This window comes from Balaenoptera physalus, assembly GCF_965194825.1.
Source record: "Balaenoptera physalus genome assembly, chromosome: 20".
In the NCBI taxonomy this organism is placed as follows: domain Eukaryota; kingdom Metazoa; phylum Chordata; class Mammalia; order Artiodactyla; family Balaenopteridae; genus Balaenoptera; species Balaenoptera physalus.
In genome coordinates, this window is record NC_138901.1 from 43,253,947 (window position 1) to 43,276,606 (window position 22,660).

General features: G+C 38.5%; 1 protein-coding gene across 8 annotated transcripts in view; it reads right to left on the minus strand.

The window, feature by feature from the left end:
• The window catches only part of SYNRG (synergin gamma), a 183,991-nt gene that overhangs the window by 38,348 nt on the left and 122,983 nt on the right, over positions 1-22,660 (minus strand). For all 8 annotated transcript variants that reach the window (XM_082439903.1, XM_082439910.1, XM_082439907.1 and 5 more), the window contains 6 exons: positions 21,989-22,066; positions 19,645-19,841; positions 18,769-19,017; positions 17,347-17,477; positions 4,795-4,913; positions 4,597-4,659 (listed from right to left, as the gene is read on the minus strand). In XM_082439903.1, the coding sequence (XP_082296029.1) occupies positions 4,597-4,659; positions 4,795-4,913; positions 17,347-17,477; positions 18,769-19,017; positions 19,645-19,841; positions 21,989-22,066 (837 nt within the window). The remainder of the gene's footprint in view (positions 1-4,596; positions 4,660-4,794; positions 4,914-17,346; positions 17,478-18,768; positions 19,018-19,644; positions 19,842-21,988; positions 22,067-22,660) is intronic.

Consider the following 22,660-nt stretch of genomic DNA (forward strand, 5'->3'; position numbering starts at 1 on the left):
AACTGAGCACATGTATCACACAATTTTCATTTGCTCATTTCAGTGTGATATGATATGTGACATGATATGTCTGTGCCAGAGCCTTCAGTTGTCCAAAAGCATTGCTCTAAGGATGTTTTCTCACTCTTTCTAGCCAGCCAAGCATACAGGAGAATAAGAAATAGGCGCCGGACAGTGGTTGAGAATCCGCCTGCCAGTGCAGGGGACACGGGTTCGAGCCCTGGTCCGGGAAGATCCCACATGCTGGGGAGCAACTAAGCCCGTCTGCCACAACTACTGAGCCTGCGCTCTAAGCCCATGAGCCACAACTACTGGGCCCGCACGCCACAACTACTGGAGCCCGCACGCCACAACTACTGAAGCCCGTGCACCTACAGCCTGTGCTCTGCAACAAAGAGAAGCCACCACAATGAGAAGCACTTGCACCGCAACGAAGAGTAGCCCCCGCTCGCCGCAACTAGGGAAAGCCTGTGCTCAGCAACGAAGACCCAACGCAGCCAAAAATAAATAAATTAAATAAATAAATTAAAAAAAAAAAAAAGGAAATAGGCGCTGGAGGTTCCTGAAGAGAGGCATATTAAAATACATAGTGGCCCTTTAAAGATAAAATGTGTTACATGGTGATCAATCAGAAAAAAAATATCACAGGTACCAATGAAGTATTATGAAAAATGCTGCATCTAATATTTAGGATGTACAAGACTCTGCTCAACTAGGCACTTAAGCTTATGGTTAGATACTACGTGGTTTTGCTCAAGTATATTGAGGCATTAACTTGAAGGGATTTGATGAAAAATTCTGAAAAGGCATCTGCTTATTTGCAACGCATTCTTGCTAAGGGCACATTATAAAGTAGTTCCCTCCACACTTTCCAACAAATAAGCTGAATCTTACAAAAAAAATCCATGAGTAGTTGGGCTCTTCTTGAAATCAGCAATCTCACTGTACCAATCAGCACTTATTCTTATTTATTACAATTCAGAGGGATTTGAATACCAATTCCATTATTAAAAATTTTGAGGGGACTTCCCTGGTGTTGCAGTGGTTAAGAATCCGCCTGCTAATGCAGGGACACAGGTTCGAGCCCTGGTCCAGGAAGATCCCACAGGCCGTGGAGCAACTAAGCCCGTGTGCCACAACTACTGAAGCCCGCACACCTAGAGCCCGTGCTCCGCAACAACAGAAGCCACCGCAATGAGAAGCCTGCGCACCGCAACAAAGAGTAGCCCCTGCTCGCCGCAACTAGAGAAAACCCACGCACAGCAATGAAGACCCAACACAGCCAAAAATAAATAAATAAATAAATAATAAATTTTTAAAAAAATTTTGAGGGTCGGATTTAAACTTTAGTTTATATTGTGCTACTCTGAGGATGGGGTTACTGGCAGCATTTTTTAAATTATTTTTTTAGTTAGAGAAAATAGGTACTAAGGTATTTCTCATAAATAATTAAATAGACGCAGTTAAGATACTGATAAAAATCTGGGCCCATGGTTCTTAATAGGGTTTCTATTCTTTATTATCACAATAATGTTATCACTCATAGGCATGAGGTTAGGACACAGATGATCTCAGTTTTCGAATAGTGCCTGAAGGTCTTCCATAAAATCCACTAGGTTATACCAGATAATGAAAACCAGAGATAAACCAAATATAAATATAGCTATACTAACATCACTTATTATTTAAAAATATGAATGCCATTTCTGGAGAGTTATAAATTAAAACACAAGCTTTAATTTCTTCATCCATTTTTAAAAATTCTATTTTTCCCTAAAAATGAGATACAGAAGCATATGAACTATAAAAATGTGTGTAAAACCAAAATATAATTCTGCAAATTGTCACTAAAATAATACAGGCTTTAAATATATTGTGCTTGTAACATGATATATACTTTGATACATCATAAGAAAAAAGCATGGGGGCTTCCTTGGTGGCACAGTGGTTAAGAATCTGCCTGTCAGTGCAGGGGACACAGGTTTGAGCCCTGGTCTGGGAAGATGCCGCAGAGCAACTGGGCCCGTGTACCACAACTACTGAGCCTGCGCTCTAGAGCTCGCGAACCACAACTACTGAGCCTGCGTGCCACAACTACTGAAGCCTGCATGCCTAGAGCCCATGCTCTGCAACAAGAGAAGCCACCACAATGAGAAGTCAGTGCACGGCAACGAGTAGCTCCCGCTCGCCGGAACTAGATAAAGCCCGCCTGAAGCAATGAAGACCCAACACAGCCAAAAATAAATAAAATTAAAAATAAATCTACAAAAAAAAAAAGAAAGAAAAAAGCATGGAAAATAATGGAAGCTTATTTTCCCCCTAATTTGAGCTACTTAACAAATTCACCAGCATAATTTATCAACGCAGAGAAATCTATTTAATATTAGGGAAATTTTAGAAAGAGAAGAACAGCAACATTCAGAATTTCTGTATTTTATGTTTTTATACATACCACTAATAAAACTAAAGTCAATTTCACAAATTGACAGGAGAAGCAGATGTAAAACTTTAAAAATCGCCCTAGAATTTTAGGCAAGTACATCACTGATAATATTTGTATTATTTGTGTAAATAAAAAGGTAATAAGCAGCCAATTTTGTCACAGCCTAAATTTTTGATGTGCTGCTTTAAAATGTCTGTGAAACTGACAAGTTTTGCTTGGTTATTTTGTAAAGGAAATCACCACAGCAAACTAAACTTACTGATGAATTGTAAACGTTTCCATTAGAAATGTAAGCTGGGTGAAAGGGTTAAAAAGAAATAAAAATGGGTGGGTTTACATGTTCAAAAACACAGGGGCTTTTTGGGCAAATAAATTAGTTGCAGACACTGGAAGCTTGCTTATCAGGAGGTACATTAAGCATATGACTTCATGGGTAGCTTTTCAGTCCACTTTTTTTTTTTTTTAAGTTTTAAAATTAATTAATTAATTTATTTTTGGCTGCGTTGGGTCTTCGTTGCTGCGCGGGCTTTCTCTAGTTGCGGCGAGCGGGGGCTACTCTTCGTAGTGATGCGCGGGCTTCTCATTGCGGTGGCTTCTCTTGTTGTGGAGCATGGGCTCTAGGCATGTGGGCTTCAGTAGTTGTGGCATGCAGCCTCAGTAGTTGTGGCTCACAGGCTCAGTAGTTGTGGTGCATGGGCTTAGTTGCTCTGCGGCATGTGGGATCTTCCCAGACCAGGGCTCGAACCCGTGTCCCCTGCATTGGCAGGCAGATTCTTAACCACTGTGCCACCAGGGAAGCCCTGTATTTTCAATGAGAGTAGAAAAAAATATATTCTCCTAAAATGAACAAAGTTGGCATCTCTCCCTGGAAAGCCGTAAAGGTAAGACAGGAATGAAAGCAAGCACACAACAATGGCAACAACCATCTGGGATTCTGTTCGTAAAGTACTGCAAAAGCAGGGCTAAGATGTGCTGCTTACATTTTGGTGGCACCATGGTGTTTCCCAGGAATAACATACATATCATACGATCACTAATACCAGAGTATATAAAGAACCCTGATATTAAACCATGCTCTTTACTCCAAACTTGCCTTGGCCCAAGAGTTGATAAAAGCATTGCTAGGAGTAAATGCCAAATTAACAAACCAGAAGTTCCTCTGGGGTTTATTTTGGTACTCCTAGTACCTAATACAGGCACTGAGGAAGAAAGTTATTACATCCTAAAGGCTTGAATGAAACACAAGGAAACATTTCTAGAACCTAAGAGCTGTAAAAGATTGAATATTTCTAGAGATATTTAAGCAGTACACTTTCTACTTTAACTTTCACACATACACCTTACCTTTCCTGTAATTTCCCCCCACCTCCCCACGCCCTCCCCATTGCTCGGAGAAAAGGGTTAGAACAAATGACTGTGGAAAGATGTTCCAAATTTGATTGTCCAATACAGAGAGGTAGAGTGTGGTACTGTTCCCAGGAAGAACTCCTCAGTAGAGGATACAAATTTCACAGCATGCGCGGTTAAGCTTTGAAGGACATCATTTGACCTATGGATTATCTAAATCCTACACATCAGGTTTCTAGTAGGATTTAGCCACAAATATGACTTTACATATATGGCTCTCAAATTATCATTCTACATTCCTTTCTACTCTATTTAAGCCCTTCTATCAAAGGTAGGAACCACACAGGCACACAAAGCCCTCTCACTTCTTCTCATTAAATTACAGCCAATTTTGAAAATCTTGAGACGTAGAAGACTGGTTGCTGCCTTGCGCGCAGTCCACAGATTGCTGCACTGCCAACAGGTCAAGTCTTGTTTTGAGCGTTAAAATAACCGAAAGTGGTCACAGGAGTCTAACTTGGCTTGAAGGCTTCCAGTGAAAGGGAATGCACTATCTTAAAAGGAAATTGCGTTGATGTGGGGTTTGCCCTAAATTTTAGAAAATAATTTTTCTAAATTATCTGTTATTTTATTATCTAATAACTGAACCACATTTTTCTTTCTTGTAATTTCCAGAGCTACAAAACGAAACAAAAACAACCACACACAGTAAAATAAAAGAATGTTTGGGATGCTACTGAAAGAACCATAAAAATCTCTTATTAAAAATTGAAATAATTTATCCATTTAAGGAAACAAAAACTTACCTAAAGATTTACTCTCTGCTGTCTGTTCAAGTTCTCTGAAAGCACTATATTTATCACCAGGCTCTATGATGAAAAGACAGAAGCCCAATTAAGGTTAGGAACCTTAAGATCACAGCTCAAGGACATTCACCATAAAAGGTCACCACTAAAGACAAAAATTTACATTCATAGGTTCATGAATTTATGAACTGTTTTTACCTCCAAATGGAACAGTATTTTCAGAGGACTTGTCAGCTGCAATTCCTTTAAACACAGCATATTTATCCACTGAAGCTGATCCTTTAGTTCCAGGAAGTGGCATCAACAAAGAAGGGGCACTAAAAGGGAAAAAGAAATACTTCTTAATGACTAGAACATTGTCTCCTTACTCTGTCATCAAGGAAGAGCTTAGAATTAAAATGGCACACAGATACCTAGTTAAAACTCATGGCTCCATGCTTTAAAAGTTAGAAACTATATATGTACACCACAAATGACAAAAAAAACAACATCCTTTTCCTTGAAAAAAAATATATTGAAACAACACTCAAGCAATAATTCTTTTCTTGATTATGTGAAGAGGAGTCAGATCCACGCTGACCATCTAATCATCTTTAAGCCATAAGAACCACTGGAATGGCATTAGAAATAGATTATTACAGAATGATGACGTCCTGTAATTTTAAATTTAGGTCCATAAAACTGTGAAAGTGAACTGCTCCAAGTACGTATACCCAATATTTTAAAGTAAATTATGTTAACCTTAATATAAATTATTCTCTAAAATGGGTTCAGAATGCAGAGGTGGAATAGTTAAGATAAAAATCTATTTATGAAATGCTGTTCAAGCCAAGATGTAAATTGTCCTTCTTTTGATCACACTGCATTGCTTACTGGCAGAAGTTCCCACATCTGATAAGCAGGAGTAGAGTTAATATAATTTGCATTTTTACAAGGATCACATCAGCAGTTCCAGAAGCTATCTTTGCAGCAAAACAACAATCACTTCAAAATTAGATAAAGATACTTTTGCCTGTGGTCACATTTCCCTGCTGGATGGAAAAATAGTGTAATGAGTAGTATCTGTGTGGGTAATTCTTGGGCGGCTTAAACACAGACTATAAAAGCACTGCCTTTTTTTTTTTTTTTCCCTTATCAGACCCAGGCAGCTCCCTGGAAGAACCACCTTTACATATGAATGACTACATTCCACTACTAGTTTGTGTCATTCAATACCATACACACAAGTTATATAAATGGATTTCCATTGAGTTCTTTGCCCTGGAGCAAAAATTTTCTACAGTCATTTAAATCTTCTTATCAGTGGCCTACAAGCAAGGTAAAAACCCTGCTCTTGCACATGCATGCTAATGGGCGTCTGCAGTGCCTGGAGGACTTAGTGCTATCAAATGTTATAATTTCACACCAATACCAAACAGCTGCTACATATTTGATCTGGACAAATAGGTCACTGTTCATACAGTATAGGTGGATTTCTAAAGTTCCATAAGTAATTAAACTATAACACACTGAACAGAATGTTATATAGGAATAAAGGTAATTAATGTCTTAGGAAAAAACCACAAAGTTGAATGATCTATTTGTTTTTTCATGATCGCCAACGTTAGCTATAGCCCTTTAAAGTCCATGGTAAAATCTTCTACTAAATATGACATTTATTTGAATGTTATTAATTTAAAAATTATTTTCAGAATTGGGAAAAAACCAGAGGATCTTCAGAGTAATGTAGTACTGCTGAGTGAAGTCAACAAAATAAAATTCCATTCAAAAAACGCTATGACTCAGACTATAATTTTATGCATATTACAAAGGAAGAATTCATTCCAGTTCTTTCCTTAAAGTTTTTATTAAATTAAAAAAAACCGTAATCACCATGAAAGTTTTTATGCCAGTTATATAAAGTAGTTATCTGTTCCAAACATGCAAATGGTTATTTCTACTGTTTAATACTAACGAAAGGTACTCAGTGAGAGAGGCATACTGTTTTAAAATTTAAGAACCTGCATTCTATTTAAAGATGAGACTTTAGAGAATTTGGCCACAAAAAAGTGCTTTGCTTTTTCTCTAGTGTATCATTTGTGTTTTACAGTTACTTCACGTGGCTGTGGTAGGTGACTTTACTTAGTTGCTCAACCTGCTAAATACACCCATTTAAAAAGCAAAGAAAATAAACCAACTCAAAACTCCTACGCCTTAATCCTTTTTGAACTATTCTATCGCCAGCGCCCCATGACCGCTTTGTTTATCATACGAGGCTCCCCAGTGCCCAGCACACGGGAGGTATTTTCTGAATGGATAAATGAATGATGTTGCTCCCTTCCAGATGCCCTTTCATGCCAGCTCAGGTGCTATTCCTCCTTTGACTTTGACATTCAGTTCAACACCGAGTCCAACCAATTTCTCAGATACATACTTTTTGGTATCTGTAACTCTAAACCCAGGGTAACTCTCATAACCTCACAACAGGATTACCATGGAAGCTGCATTTATCCCATACCTAGTAGCAAAAATCACTTTCACCATGCCACTTATTTCTAAAATGCTTTACAGATTATGTCACAAATCATAAGGCATCCCATAACTGGTGCCTGCCCTTAACTAGTGTCATTTTTTCAGACTAACAATACTCTCCGCTCCAGCCTATTTTAACACCTTACTTGTCTTTTCATCTTCTCGAACAAATAATGTCCATTTTTGCTTAAAAATACTGCTCAAAGTGGTCTTACCTATTTATATCATGATTTAACAAATATCCTTTTAAAATAACTCACAATATGGAATACAGATCATCATAAACTAGGGAATTCATTATACATGAACACACAAGCACACCACTGAAGGAGCAATTCTAAGAGAGTTTTATTAGATAATATAAATATCCAGATAAAACTAACTATCTTTAGAGCAGAAACTGTGCTTTTTGCTTCTGTATTTCTAGTGCCTACCCCAATGTCTGGCACACAGGAGATGCTATGTAAATGTTTCTGAATGAATAAAGAAACAATGAGTATGGATTCTTAGACATGAACGAAATGTTTTCATGCAAGGAAAGCACAGAAGTAGTCAAGCCAGAACTGAAGAAGAAAAATCTGCAAAGTATGGCTGTATATGAAAGTAAACTACTGTGTGGAGATAATGCCACACAAAATTGCTAATACCCCATATATCTCAGGTCTGGCCACCATCTTAAAACTTTCTATGCCCAAATTTTAATTTCATCTGCTGAAAGTTTTCTCCCTGAGGAATGAACCATCAATTTGTTAAATTCGGTTTGTAACCTTCATACTACAATATATTCATCCAACAAACCTTTATTAATTACATATCACAGGCTAAGTATTACATACAGAGACATGAAATACTGTCTTCAGGTACTTACAGCCTAGTGAGGGGAACAGTCAGGTAAACCAGTAATGGCAATTACGACACAGATATTCACAGGCTACCATGGCAGTAGAGAAGGAGAAGCCCTTAACTCATCTTAGAGGTGGGGACTGATGGAGTGGAGTTAGTAAATACTTCCTATAATGAACCGATTTTCGACATGGAACTAGAATTAACTATAGAGAGAATTTCAGATTGAAGAAAACAGAATGGAAAAGGCCAGAAGCTTGAAAGAGCATGGTCAGTTTGGTGGTTTACGTGTGGCTGGAGGTAAGCTGTGGAGAAATGGCAACAGTCAAGAGGGTTGGCAGGAGCCAGATCACACACGGCCTTTTCCCACGCCAAGCAGAGCTGACAGAGTTAATGGCGGTAAAGGAGAGAGAAGGGAGACAAAAACAGCATGTTTCTGATTAGGTGACTGGATATGGTGATCTAACAAATTTTTATTTAGCTTTGAGCAGGAAAACAATGAATCATTTTATGGAGGTAATTTGAGATGCCTTGGGTCATTCAGGTATGTTCTAGATAGCAGTAGAACATATCAATTTGTGCAGAGGAAGAGACCTGAGAAAGAAGTGTTATGTGTCTATCAGGTTAATACATGTGTGTGCTGGTATAGCGGGCTTGGAACTCCAGTACTTTACAGTCACACCCCACGTATGTTTCTTCTATGTGTCATTTACAAGTGTCTGATGTATTCTTAAAATCAGGAGAATAATTCTTTCCCTAATTTCTAATTCTCTATAATGCCTATCCCTTAGTTTTTCTTACAGTGTCTGCAGGAAGTGTTGACTAAGAAATAATCAATTGGTTAAAATAGAAAAGATGAATGAAACTGCACAAATAGGAACATAAGAGAAATGGAATATGTACCCTGACAAAAACAAGTTCCAAAAACAACCAAAGACATTCACATTGCTTACTCAAAGCCTCATGTGCTCTACTCGGTGGAAGAAGTATCTACTAAGTACTTTTAAAAAATGATGGAGATAGGCGCTTCAAGATGGCGGAAGAGTAAGATGTGGAGATCACCTTCCTCCCCACACCCCACAAATACATCAGAAATACATCTACACGTGGAACAACCCCTACAGAACACCTACTGAACGCTGGCAGAAGACCTCAGACCTCCCAAAAGGCAAGAAACTCCCCACGTACCTGGGTAGGGCAAAAGAAAGAAGAAAAAACAGAGACAAAAGAATACGGACAGGACCTGCACCAGTGGGAGGGAGCTGTGAAGGAGGAAAGGTTTCCACACACTAGGAAGCCCTTTCACTGGTGGAGAAGGGGGGTGGCGGAGGGGGGAAGCTTCAGAGCCGCAGAGGAGAGCGCAGCCACAGGGGTGCGGAGGGCAAAGCGGAGAGACTCCTGCACGGAGGATTGGCGCCGACCAGCACTCACCAGCCCGAGAGGCTTGTCTGCTCACCCGCTGGGGCGGGCAGGGGCTGGGAGCTGAGCATCTGGCTTCGGTCGGATCGCAGGGAGAGGACTGGGGATGGCGGCGTGAACACAGCCTGAAGGGGGCTCGTGTGCCACAGCTAGCCGGGAGGGAGTCTGGGAAAAGGTCTGGAACTGCCGAAGAGGCAAGAGACCATTGATTTGGGGTGTGCAAGGAGAGGGGATTCAGAGCACCACCTAAACGAGCTCCAGAGACGGGCGCGAGCCACAGCTATCAGTGCGGACCCCAGAGACGGGCAGGAGACGCTAAGGCTGCTGCTGCCGCCACCAAGAAGCCTGTGTGCGAGCACAGGTCACTCTCCACACCTCCCCTCCCGGGAGCCTGTGCAGCCCGCCACTGCCAGGGTCCCGTGATCCAGGGACAACTTCTCCAGGAGAACGCACGGCGCGCCTCAGGCTGGTGCAACATCACGCCGGCCTCTGCTGCCACAGGCTCACCCTGCATTCCGTGCCCCTCCCTCCCCCCCGGCCTGAGTGAGCCAGAGCCCCCGAAGCAGCTGCTCCTTTAAACCCGTCCTGTCTGAGAGAAGAACAGACGCCCTCAGGCGACCTACATGCAGAGGCGGGGCCAAATCCAAAGCTGAACCCCAGGAGCTGTGCGAACAAAGAAGAGAAAGGGAAATATCTCCCAGCAGCCTCAGGAGCAGCGGGTTAAATCTCCACAATCAACTTGATGTACCCTGCATCTGTGGAATACCTGAATAGACAAGGAATCATCCCAAATTGCGGAGGTGGACTTCGGGAGCAACGATATATATATTTTTTTCCCTTTTTCTCTTTTTGTCAATGTGTATGCGTATGCTTCTGTGTGTGATTTTGTCTGTATAGCTTTGCTTTTACCATTTGTCCTAGGGTTCTGTCTGTCCGTTTTTTTTGTTTTTTTTCTAGTATAGTTTTCAGCGCTTGCTATCATTGGTGGATTTGTTTTTTGGTTTGGTTGTTCTTTCTTTCTTTTTTAATTACTTAAAAAATATTTTTAATAATAATTTTTTTTTATTTTAATAACTTTATTTTATCTTTTTCTTTCTTTCTTTTTTTCTCCCTTTTATTCTGAGCCATGTGGATGACAGGCTCTTGGTGCTCCAGCCAGGTGTCAGGGCTGTGCCTCTGAGGTGGGAGAGCCAAGTTCAGGACATCGGTCCACAAGAGACCTCCCAGCTCCACGTAATATCAAACGGCGAAAATCTCCCAGAGATTTCCATCTCAACGCCAAGACGCAGCTCCACTCAACAACCAGCAAGCTACAGTGCTGGACACCCTATGCCAAACAACTAGCAAGACAGGAACACAACCCCATCCATTGGCAGAGAGGCTGCCTAAAATCATAATAAGGTCACAGATACCCCAAAACACACCACCAGACGTGGACCTGCCCACCAGAAAGACAAGATCCAGCCTCATCCACCAGAACACAGGCACTAGTCCCCTCCACCAGGAAGCCTACACAACCCACTGAAACAACCTTAGCCACTGGGGGGCAGACACCAAAAACAATGCGAACTACGAACCTGTAGCCTGCGAAAAGGAGACCCCAAACACAGTAAGTTAAGCAAAATGAGAAGACAAAGAAACACGCAGCAGATGAAGGAGCAAGGTAAAAACCCACCAGACCTAAGAAATGAAGAGGAAATAGGCAGTCTACCTGAAAAAGAATTCAGAATGATAGTAAAGATGAACCAAAATCTTGGAAATAGAATGGAGAAAATACAAGAAACATTTAACAAGGACCTAGAAGAACTAAAGAGCAAACAAACAATCATGAACAACACAATAAATGAAATTAAAAATACTCTAGGGCTTCCCTGGTGGCCCAGTGGTTGAGAATCTGCCTGCCAATGCAAGGAACACGGGTTTGAGCCCTGGTCTGGGAAGATCCCACATGCCGCGCAGCAACTAGGCCCATGAGCCACAACTACTGAGCCTGCGTGTCTGGAGCCTGTGCTCTGCAACAAGAGAGGCCGCAATAGTAAGAGGCCCGCGCACCGCAATGAAGACTGGCCCCCACTCGCCACAACTGGAGAAAGCCCTTGCACAGAAATGAAGACCCAACACAGCCAAAAATAAATAAATAATTAAAAAAAAAAAAGTCATTCTCCTACATACCACAATACCATTAAAAAAAAAAAAAAAACTCTAGATGGGATCAATAGCAGAATTACTGAGGCAGAAGAACCGAAAAGTGACCTGGCAGATAAAATAGTAGAAATAAGCACTGCAGAGCAGAATAAAGAAAAAAGAATGAAAAGAATTGAGGACAGTCTCAGAGATCTCTGGGACAATATTAAATGCACCAACATGCAAATTAGAGGGGTCCCAGAAGAAGAAGAGAAAAAGAAAGGGGCCGAGAAAGTATTTGAAGAGATTATACCTGAAAACTTCCCTAATATGGGAAAGGAAATAGTTAATAAAGTCCAGGAAGCACAGAGAGTCCCATACAGCATAAATCCAAGGAGAAACACGCCAAGACACATATTAAACTATCAAAAATTAAATACAAAGAAAAAATATTAAAAGCAGCAAGGGAAAAACAACAAATAACATACAAGGGAATCCCCATAAGGTTAACAGCTGATCTTTCAGCAGAAACTCTCCAAGCCAGAAGGGAGTGGCAGGACATATTTAAAGTGATGAAAGGGAAAAACCTACAACCAAGATTACTCTACCCAGCAAGGATCTCATTCAGATTCGAAGGAGAAATTAAAACCTTTACAGACAAGCAAAAGCTAAGAGAATTCAGCATCACCAAACCAGCTTTACAACAAATGCTAAAGGAACTTCTCTAGGCAGGAAACACAAGAGAAGGAAAAGACCTACAATAACAAACCCAAAACAATTAAGAAAATGGTAATAGGAACATACATATCGATAATTACCTTAAATGTAAATGGATTAAATGCTCCAACCAAAAGATACAGACTGGCGGAATGGATACAAAAACAAGACCCATATATATGCTGTCTACAAAGATCCACTTCAGACCTAGGGACACATACAGACTGAAAGTGAGGGGATGGAAAAAGATACTCCATGCGAATGGAAATCAAAAGAAAGTTGGAGTAGCAATTCTCATATCAGACAAAATAGACTTTAAAACAAAGACTATTACAAGAGACAAAGAAGGACACTACATAATGATCAAGGGATCAATCCAAGAAGATAGAACAATTGTAAATATTTATGCACCCAACACAGGAGCACCTCAATACATAAGGCAAGTACTAACAGCCATAAAAGGGGAAATTGACAGTGACACAACCATAGTAGGGGACTTTAACATGCCACTTTCACCAATGGACAGATCATCCAAAATGAAAATAAATAAGGAAACACAGCTTTAAATGATACATTAAACAACATGGACTTAACTGATATTTATAGGACATTCCATCCAAAAACAACAGAATACACTTTCTTCTCAAGTGCTCATGGAACATTCTCCAGGATAGATCATATCTTGGGTCACAAATCAAGCCTTGGTAAATTTAAGAAAATTGAAATCGTATCAAGTATCTTTTCTGACCACAACGCTATGAGACTAGATATCAATTACAGGAAAAAATCTGTAAAAAATACAAACACATGGAGGCTAAACAATACACTACTTAATAACCAAGAGATCACTGAAGAAATCAGAGAGGAAATCAAAAAATACCTAGAAACAAATGAAAATGAAAACACGACGACCCAAAACCTATGGGATGCAGCAAAAGCACTTCTAAGAGGGAAGTTTATAGCAATACAATCCTACCTTAAGAAACAAGAAGCACCTCAAATAAACAACCTAACCTTACAGCTAAAGCAATTAGAGATAGAAGAACAAAAAAACCCCAAAGTTAGCAGAAGAAAAGAAATCATAAAGATCAGATCAGAAATAAATGAAAAAGAAATGAAGGAAACTATAGCAAAGATAAATAAAACTAAAAGCTGGTTCTTTGAGAAGATAAACAAAATTGATAAACCATTAGCCAGACTCATCAAGAAAAAAAGGGAGAAGACTCAAATCAATAGAATTAGAAATGAAAAAGGAGAAGTAACAACTGACACTGCAGAAATACAAAGGATCATGAGAGATTACTACAAGCAACTATATGCCAATAAAACGCACAACCTGGAAGAAATGGACAAATTCTTAGAAATGCACAACCTTCCGAGACTGAACCAGGAAGAAATAGAAAATATGAACAGACCAATCACAAGCACTGAAATTGAAACTGTGATTAAAAATCTTCCAACAAACAAAAGCTCAGGACCAGATGGCTTCACAGGCGAATTTTATCAAACACTTAGACAAGAGCTAACACCTATCCTTCTCAAACTCTTCCAAAATATAGCAGAGGGAGGAACACTCCCAAACTCATTCTACGAGGCCACCATCACCCTGATACCAAAACCAGACAAAGAGGTCACAAAGAAAGAAAACTACAGGCCAATATCACTGGTGAACATAGATACAAAAATCCTCAACAAAATACTAGCAAACAGAATCCAAAAGCACATTAAAAGGATCATACACCATGATCAAGTGGGGTTTATCCCAGGAATGCAAGGATTCTTCAATATACGCAAATCAATCAATGTGATACACCATATTAACAAATTGAAGGAGAAAAACCATATGATCATCTCAATCAATGCAGAGAAAGCTTTCAACAAAATTCAACACCCATTTATGATAAAAGCCCTGCAGAAAGTAGGCATAGAGGGAACTTTCCTCAACATAACAAAGGCCATATATGAGAAACCCACAGCCAACATCATCCTCAATGGTGAAAAACTGAAAGCATTTACACTAAGATCAGGAACAAGACAAGGTTGCCCACTCTCACCACTATTATTCAACATAGTTTTGGAAGTTTTAGCCACAGCAATCGAGAAGAAAAAGAAATAGAAGGAATCCAAATAGGAAAAGAAGAAGTAAAGTTGTCACTGTTTGCAGATGACATGATACTATACATAGAGAATCCTAAAGATGCTAGAAGAAAACTACTAGAGCTGGGGCTTCCCTGGTGGCACAGCGGTTGACAGTCTGCCTGCCAGTGCAGGGGACACGGGTTTGAGCCCTGGTCTGGGAGGATCCCACATGCTGCGGAGCAACTAGGCCCGTGTGCCACAACTACTGAGCCTGTGCATCTGGAGCCTGTGCTCCGCAACAAGAGAGGCCGCGACAGTTAGAGGCCCACGCACTGCGATGAAGAGTGGCCCCCGCTTGCCACAACTAGAGAAAGCCCTTGCACAGAAACGAAGACCCAACACAGCCAAAAATAAATAAATAAATATATTTAAAAACTACTAGAGCTAATCAATGAATTTGGTAAAGTAGCAGGAGACAAAATTGATGCACAGAAATCTCTTGCATTCCTATACACTAATGATGAAAAATCTGAAAGTGAAATTAAGAAAACACTCCCATTTACCACTGAAACAAAAAGAATAAAATACCTAGGAATAAACCTACCTAAGGAGACAAAAGACCTGTATGCAGAAAATTATAAGACACTGATGAAAGAAATTAAAGATGATACAAATAGATGGAGAGATATACCATGTTCTTGGATTGGAAGAATCAACACTGTGAAGATGACTATACTACCCAAAGCAATCTACAGATTCAATGCAATCCCTAGCAAACTACCACTGGCATTTTTCACAGAACTAGAACAAAATATTTCACAATTTGTATGGAAACACAAAAGACTCCAAAGAGCCAAAGCAATCTTGAGAAAGAAAAACGGAGCTGGAGGAATCAGGCTCCTGGACTTCAGACTATACTACAAAGCTACAGTAATCAAGACAGTATGGTATGGCACAAAAACAGAGATATAGATCAATGGAACAGGATAGGAAGCCCAGAGATAAACCCACGCACATATGGTCACCTTATCTTTGATAAAGGAGGCAAGAATATACAATGGAGAAAAGACAGCCTCTTCAATAAGTGGTGCTGGGAAAACTGGACAGCTACATGTAAAAAAATGAAATTAGAACAGTCCCTAACACCATACACAAAAATAAACTCAAAATGGATTAAAGACCTAAATGTAAGGCCAGACACTATCAAACTCAGAGGAAAACATAGGCAGAACACTCTATGACATAAATCACAGCAAGATCCTTTTTGACCCAGCTCCTAGAGAAATGGAAATAAAAACAAACAAATGGGACCTAATGAAACTTAAAATCTTTTGCACAGCAAAGGAAACCATAAACAAGACCAAAAGACAACCCTTAGAATGGGAGAGAATATTTGCAAATGAAGCAACTGACCAAGGATTAATCTCGAAAATTTACAAGCAGCTCAATATCAAAAAACAAACAACCCAATCCAAAAATGGGCAGAAGACCTAAACAGACATTTCTCCAAAGAAGATACACAGATTGCCAACAAACACATGAAAGGATGATCAACATCATTAATCATTAGAGAAATGCAAATCAAAACTACAATGCAATATCATCTCATATTGGTCAGAATGGCCATCATCAAAAAATATACAAAGAATAAATGCTGGAGAGGGTGTGGAGAAAAGTGAACCCTCATACACTGTTGGTGGGAATGTAAATTGATATAGCCACTATGGTGAACAGTATGGAGGTTCCTTAAAAAACTAAAAATAGAACTACCATACGACCCAGCAATCCCACTACTGGGCATATACCCTGAGAAAACCATAATTCAACAAGAGTCATGTACCATAATGTTCGTTGCAGCTCTATTTACAATAGCCAGGACATGGAAGCAACCTAAGTGTCCATCGATAGTTGAATGGATAAAGAAGATGTGGCACATATATACAATGGAATATTACTCAGCTATAAAAAGAAACAAAATTGAGTTATTTGCAGTGAGGTGGATGGACCTAGAGTCTGTCATACAGAGTGAAGTAAGTCAGAAAGAGAAAAACAAATACCGTATGCTAACGCATACATATGGAATCTAAAGAAAAAAAAAAAGTCATGAAGAACCTAGGGGCAAGGTGGGAATAAAGATGCAGACGTACTAGAGAATGGCTTGAGGACACAGGGAGGGGGAAGGGTAAGCTGGGACAACGTGAGAAAGTGGTAGTGTATATATGGACATATATACACTACCAAATGTAAAATAGATAGCTAGTGAGAAGCAGTCGCATAGCACAGGGAGATCAGTTTGGTGCTTTGTGACCAGCTAGAAGGGTGGGATAGGGAGGGTGGGAGGGAGGGAGATGCAAGAGGGAAGAGATATGGGGATATATGTATATGTATAACTGATTCACTTTGTTATAAAGCAGAAACTAACACACCATTGTAAAGCAATTATACTCCAATAAAAATGTTAAAAAAAAAATAATGGAAAGGTGTTGACAACATACTGAATCACTTACTGTACCTAAAAGTTAAAACATTAGAAAACATTAGAAAAATGTTTACGCAACTGTCTATGCAAACAGACAAACAGAAACCTGAAGGCCTAAAAGCCACTATCTCAAACAGAAGAGCGACATGGATAAACAATCATATTTAGATCTCTAAATGATGATTTCTGTGGAAAAGCAATAGTATGTTATATTGCAAAATGTCAAATTATGTGCCCCTTCCTAAAAAGCTTTTCAGCAGTTGAAGACCTGGATCTAACATAAGAACATGAAGTCATGCCTGGCACAGGTGCACTCAGCTGTAATAAATCAGGTTTAGCACAAGCAAAAAGAAATATTGTTAAGCAGGTGTGTACTGGGAGGAAATGGTAGAAGCTGAAGTTTAAGGTGGACAAAGGGGAAGGAAGTTTGAAGAGTGAGTATGAATACACTAGGAATAACCAAGAAAGCATGAGAGTAAGGAGTCCTAATTCTCTTATTTATACTTAGGCTTCTCATTGTGGATGGTCTCTTTCTCAATTACTAAATAGAGTGTTAACTATATTCAACTCTTTTCTACCTGTTTCCGTGCTGAGAATTTGATTTTGAAGAAGCAGGCAACTCTTGGAAATCACTGAATGAGTCATCAAGTGATCCTGACTTGGAAGCATCTTGAAAATCCTGGAAGTCATCTTCTTCTGGTTTGACCACCTAGGTTTACAGAGGACGTTGAAATAGAAAACGTCTTATGATAAAAAGGTAAATAACAAATCTTCAACTGTCAACCTCAAAGACTACTTTTTTTTTTCAAAGACTACTTTTTAACTCTTCCCATTTAAGTACAAACACCTAATTTTAGAAGAACACCCTTTAGACATAAACATCAACTCAAGTGCTTAAGGCAGGAATGCTGCCTAATATTTTTAAATGCTTTCTTGTACAAACGGTAAAAGACTGGTTTAAACAGTTAATTTATATAACTTTTAAATAGCTGAATCACATTTAATAGATTACTGAGAAACTGCCATCTTTACAAAACATTTCAATCATGTTTGTAAATTAAAGAAGTGATACAAGTTTGTTTTAACTCATCACATACATGTATAAAGGAAACCGTGACACGGACTCCTAATCCCATGCTTAGGAAGTGAGCACTGTTCACAGTTCATCTGTTTTATAGAAAAACGAGCTTATATTATATTGTTCTGCACTTTAAAAAAAATGTAATTACAGAACATGGACATCTTTTCCATGCAGTACATGTACATCTGCTGGCATTCATTTTAATAATCTAATAGTTTACATGAACATCTACTGGCATTCATTTTAATAATCTAATAGTTTATCACTGTAGAGATAAACCAAAATTTATTTAACCTTTCTTCTTCTGATGGATATGCAGCTACTCCTAATTTTTTACTCTAACAAACAATGGTACAACAAATATCCTTGTATATTTTTGCTAATTTGAGTTACTAAGTTCTGTGAGACTCCTAATAGAGTGACTGCTGGGTCAGAAGATACAAACATTTAGAATTTTGATAGCTATTGCCAAACGTGCCTTCTAAAAAGGCTGTACCAAAAAAACCCTTTTCCCTACATTTTTACTGACACTGAATATATGTTTAAAACTTTTTTTGCTAATCTGAGAAGTGAAAAATAAACTGAAGCATCTTAATTTCAGGTTTAGCAGCTTCCTCAAAAGACACAGCCTAAGGATTTAATTAGCTTTATTAAGCTTGGTGTTTAAGACATATATGATAAAGAACTATAAACTTTTAGCCAAAATTCAAGTATCTTAAGGCTTAAGAAATTTTTTTTTTTAAATAATGAAAAATTAAATGTTGTATTGTTTTAATACTGCTTAATTTTCACGTCCAGTGTCCATCATAATCCAGCAATCTTTTCTGCATTCCTGGAAAAAAAAAGTTGCCTGGATTCATTTTCAGGGATAACTTAGAATATGCACAGCCTCTCCATTTTGCACAGCCTCTCCATTTACCTGATTTGCAGGGTAAGTTGACATGAAGCCACTGGAAGTCTGGGCTGCAGCTCCCCCGACTGGTCCAACAAGATTAATGCCCATGACTGGCTGTCCGAGGGTGAGGGGCATGGAGCCTGCAGGGCCTGAAGGCATCCCAGTTGGCTGACTCACAGCAGTAGGCAAAGTCATAGGAAAGCCACTTAAAGTTGGAACAGGAGCCGCTGGAAACTGATTTAAAGCATCGGGACTCATGGCAGGAACACCCCTCTACATAGAACAGGAGGAAAATGGAAACATTTTAGGAAATTGCAAACCACATACAACCCAAATCTGGCAAAGAGAGACCTAACTGTAAAATCTGCAGCCCTGGTATGTTTCCACTCTGACTCTCCCAAAACTCAGGAATTTGACACAAGAAAATAAGTTATGAGGTTAATGTGAATCTAATATTTAGTAAAGAAATGGCCAATACATACCAATTCTGACATTTTCACTCTGACAAGTTTGGTTAATTCACTACAATCAAATCATTTACAATGATTTTGTAATATGAGAAAAACTGCTGCCAGACCGAGTATACTTTATCTGTATCTAAGGAATTTTAGACAAGGACTTCAAAGGACAGAGAGTAATTTCATCTATTACTAACTAACTTTCAAGTTCAGAAGGGTTACAGTTAGGTCAGAGAATGTTAATATATTAAAGTCTTTAAACAAAGGAATATTTTGCTAGTATGCACATCATATAAACTGTACATTTTTGAAGAACTGTATCCTGAAAATAATCTAAATTTTAATGTCCAAGGAGTTCTGCAAGGTTGTAGAAAAAAAGGATTCATATTCTTTTAGTTTATATTGGAAAGTCATTTGACCTAACCTTAAAAACAATGTCTACCTGTGTTACTGCTATCATGGCGAGAACAGTATAAAGTTCTTCTTTAGTAAGTTTGCCAGGTGTGGTTCGATTAGCTAAGGCCCATATCTGTCCAAGAGTTTCCCTGGGAAGTCCGGATGACATCAGGATGGGATAAAGTTTAGCAGTATCTATTCCAGTCGGAGTCATTGTGGTTTCTAAAATTTTCTTATACGCATCTATTAAAGGAAAGACCAGATTACAAATGTAAACATATTACAAGTGATTCATCTTTTTTGTTGTCATTGCTGCTTATACAAGAATAATCTTAAGTCAAACTGCTTTAAGAGAACTGAAGCCACATCAAGGGTTTAAACTGCTGTAAAGATATTCAAGTGCAAATATCCAGCAGACAATTAGGGTCTGGAGCTTAGCAGAGAAGTTGGAGCTTGGCCCTACAGACAAAGATTTGGGGTTAAAGGTAAGAGAAAGTCTTATAATTCATTAGTAGATAGTAACAACAATAAGATGGAGGTGGTATAAGTAGATATTTTGGACTTTAAAAAAGAAGTTGTAGAGTAATGATGGTGGGACTAATTTGAAAATAGCAGTGGGAAGCAAGAATTATACTAATATCACCTTTCTCTTGTCCCAGTGAATTAGAGGCTATTAGAGGAAACATCATTGGGTAAGGTGCTTTGGGAACACAGCCTTTAGAGAAAGACACGGTTTTAGTTAGAGAGCGGAATAAGTGTTTGAATAAAGGAAGGGACTGTTGGGGAGTTTTTCACTATAAAATGGCCTTTCCAAAGGACAAAGTGGGAAAGGCTGTTAGGGATAGGGTTGCCACATAAAATACAGGACGCCAATTATTGCATGGGGTATATTTATACTAAACAACTATTTGCTGTTTCTCTGAAATTCAAATTTAACTGGATGCTCTGTATGCTTATTTGCTAAATCTGGCAAGCCTAGTTAGAGGAGTTTGGGGGATGAAAGTAGGGCTAAGGCAGACGGAGAAAAATGCTTAAAGCAAAAATTTTACATCTAGCATTTAGATATGGATTACAGGTTAGTAGGCTGACCATAAGAACACATATTTTGGCTAGGAAATTATGTGTACGTGTATGTTTGGAGGGAGAAGGGAGAAAGAAATACAAGCTGGCAGAAAAGGGACAGAATCCCAAAATGTACGAAGATCTAGATTTTGTTTGTTTGGCTTGTAGACAGAGAGGAAGAAGAAAAGATGCGATCTGTCTAACGGGCAGTTGGGAGGAAATCAATTATCTTTATGTACAACTGAAGTCCCCTGTGGTTTTGGGAAATGAGCCTTTCAATTTGTGATTATGTGATTCTGAGGAAAAGTAGACATTACTAATTTCTTCCCCAAAAAAGTTGAGCTACAGGGATCTTGCATGAGTTTTATTTAAATCAAGTGTAGAACCAACCTAGATCAAGTCTATGACCAACATAGAGAGCTAAAGATCAAAGTTACCTTTAGTTTTTAAGGGGTTTGCAAAGCAAATTGAACAAGTTACAATACACTAAGAGTGATTAACATAATGCCATTGTAATAGTCATTATTCTATGCACATCAACCATGGCTTAAACACACTATTCCCTTGTACCAATTGAATACTACATCACAAAATGTGTACTTCAGTAATTTTTTGGCTCAGCAGTTAATAACATACATAAGGAAAAAAGTAAACAACACCTTCCAAAGTAGGAAAAGATGCCACTTGGTGTTTTACTTCATATAGTATTATATTGACAAAGTCAAAGAATATTTTTTAAATATATAAACGAATCACCAAGAGTTCAGAAAATTATACTAAACATATTAGTACTATTCTTGATGTTATTAATAATCTGTGAAATAAATATTTGATAGTGTCTTTTAAAGCATAATAAATCTAAGAAAAGCTTTTAGATATAAAAGTATATGATGGTCAATAAAACATTAAAGCAAAATACTTCTTCATTTATATAGTTATTTCATACATGAGACAGTCTTTTTTTTTTTTTTAATATTTATTTATTTATTTATTTGGCTGTGCCGTGTCTTAGTTGCTGCATGTGGGATCTTTTTTTTTTTTAAGCTGCAGCTTGTGGGATCTAGTTCCCTGACCAGGGATTGAACCCTGGCCCCCTACATTGGAAGCACGGAGTCTTAACCACTGGACCACAAGGGAAGTCCCTATAAGGCAGTCTTAAACACTAGATGTATTTAATTTTCTGTACTCTTTTAGAAAAAATAAATAAGAAAAAGTTACAATTCCTTCTGCATATTCTGTAACCACAATAGTAAATATTTATAACTACATTTACAACATTTAAAGTAAAGTATCCAGATAGCAATCTTGGACAAAAAAGCTCTTTTTACCTGGAACCAAATTTTCATTGTATATCCAAGGAGGCATTCTGGGCTGAACAGGATCCTGTGAGGGAAATACTCCCACACCTAAGAAGTTAAAGAACATTATCTAATGTATATACTGGTCCATGTAGCAGATGGGGAAATCACACTGTGTCATGGTTTTTTTATAAGAAGAGCACTGGAGACACTAAAAAACAAAAGTCACCAATACAACTAAAATTTGGTTTCTAAGCAACTCTTGTACACCTATGTCCTAAGGTGTAAACTAAAAATAAACAAAAAAATATCCCTAAGATGTACAAAATCAATATTCTGGATCATATGAGGCTTGTGCCAGTCACATATATTACAAATTATAGACAAAAACATGAGAGATGCCGGTTTAAAGATTACATACGCAAAAAAAAAAAAAAGCCCAAGCTTCACTTGCAGCTTTTAATAACACTTCTTTGCAAAGTCTGATTTTTTAAAATCCTGAATATGACACTGCTGCCTTAGATGTATAGCATTTTTGTTTAAAATTTTTGTTTTTCACTTTGTCCTGTAAAATAGCCTCCAAAAGTTTGCCTCCTGGGCTGCCTACATTGGAATTCATCTCTGCAAGTTGAGTTTATAAAAATGTGGATCTAATTTAGGCAGCGGTGTGTACAATTAATTTCAGAGAAGCAAAACTATATT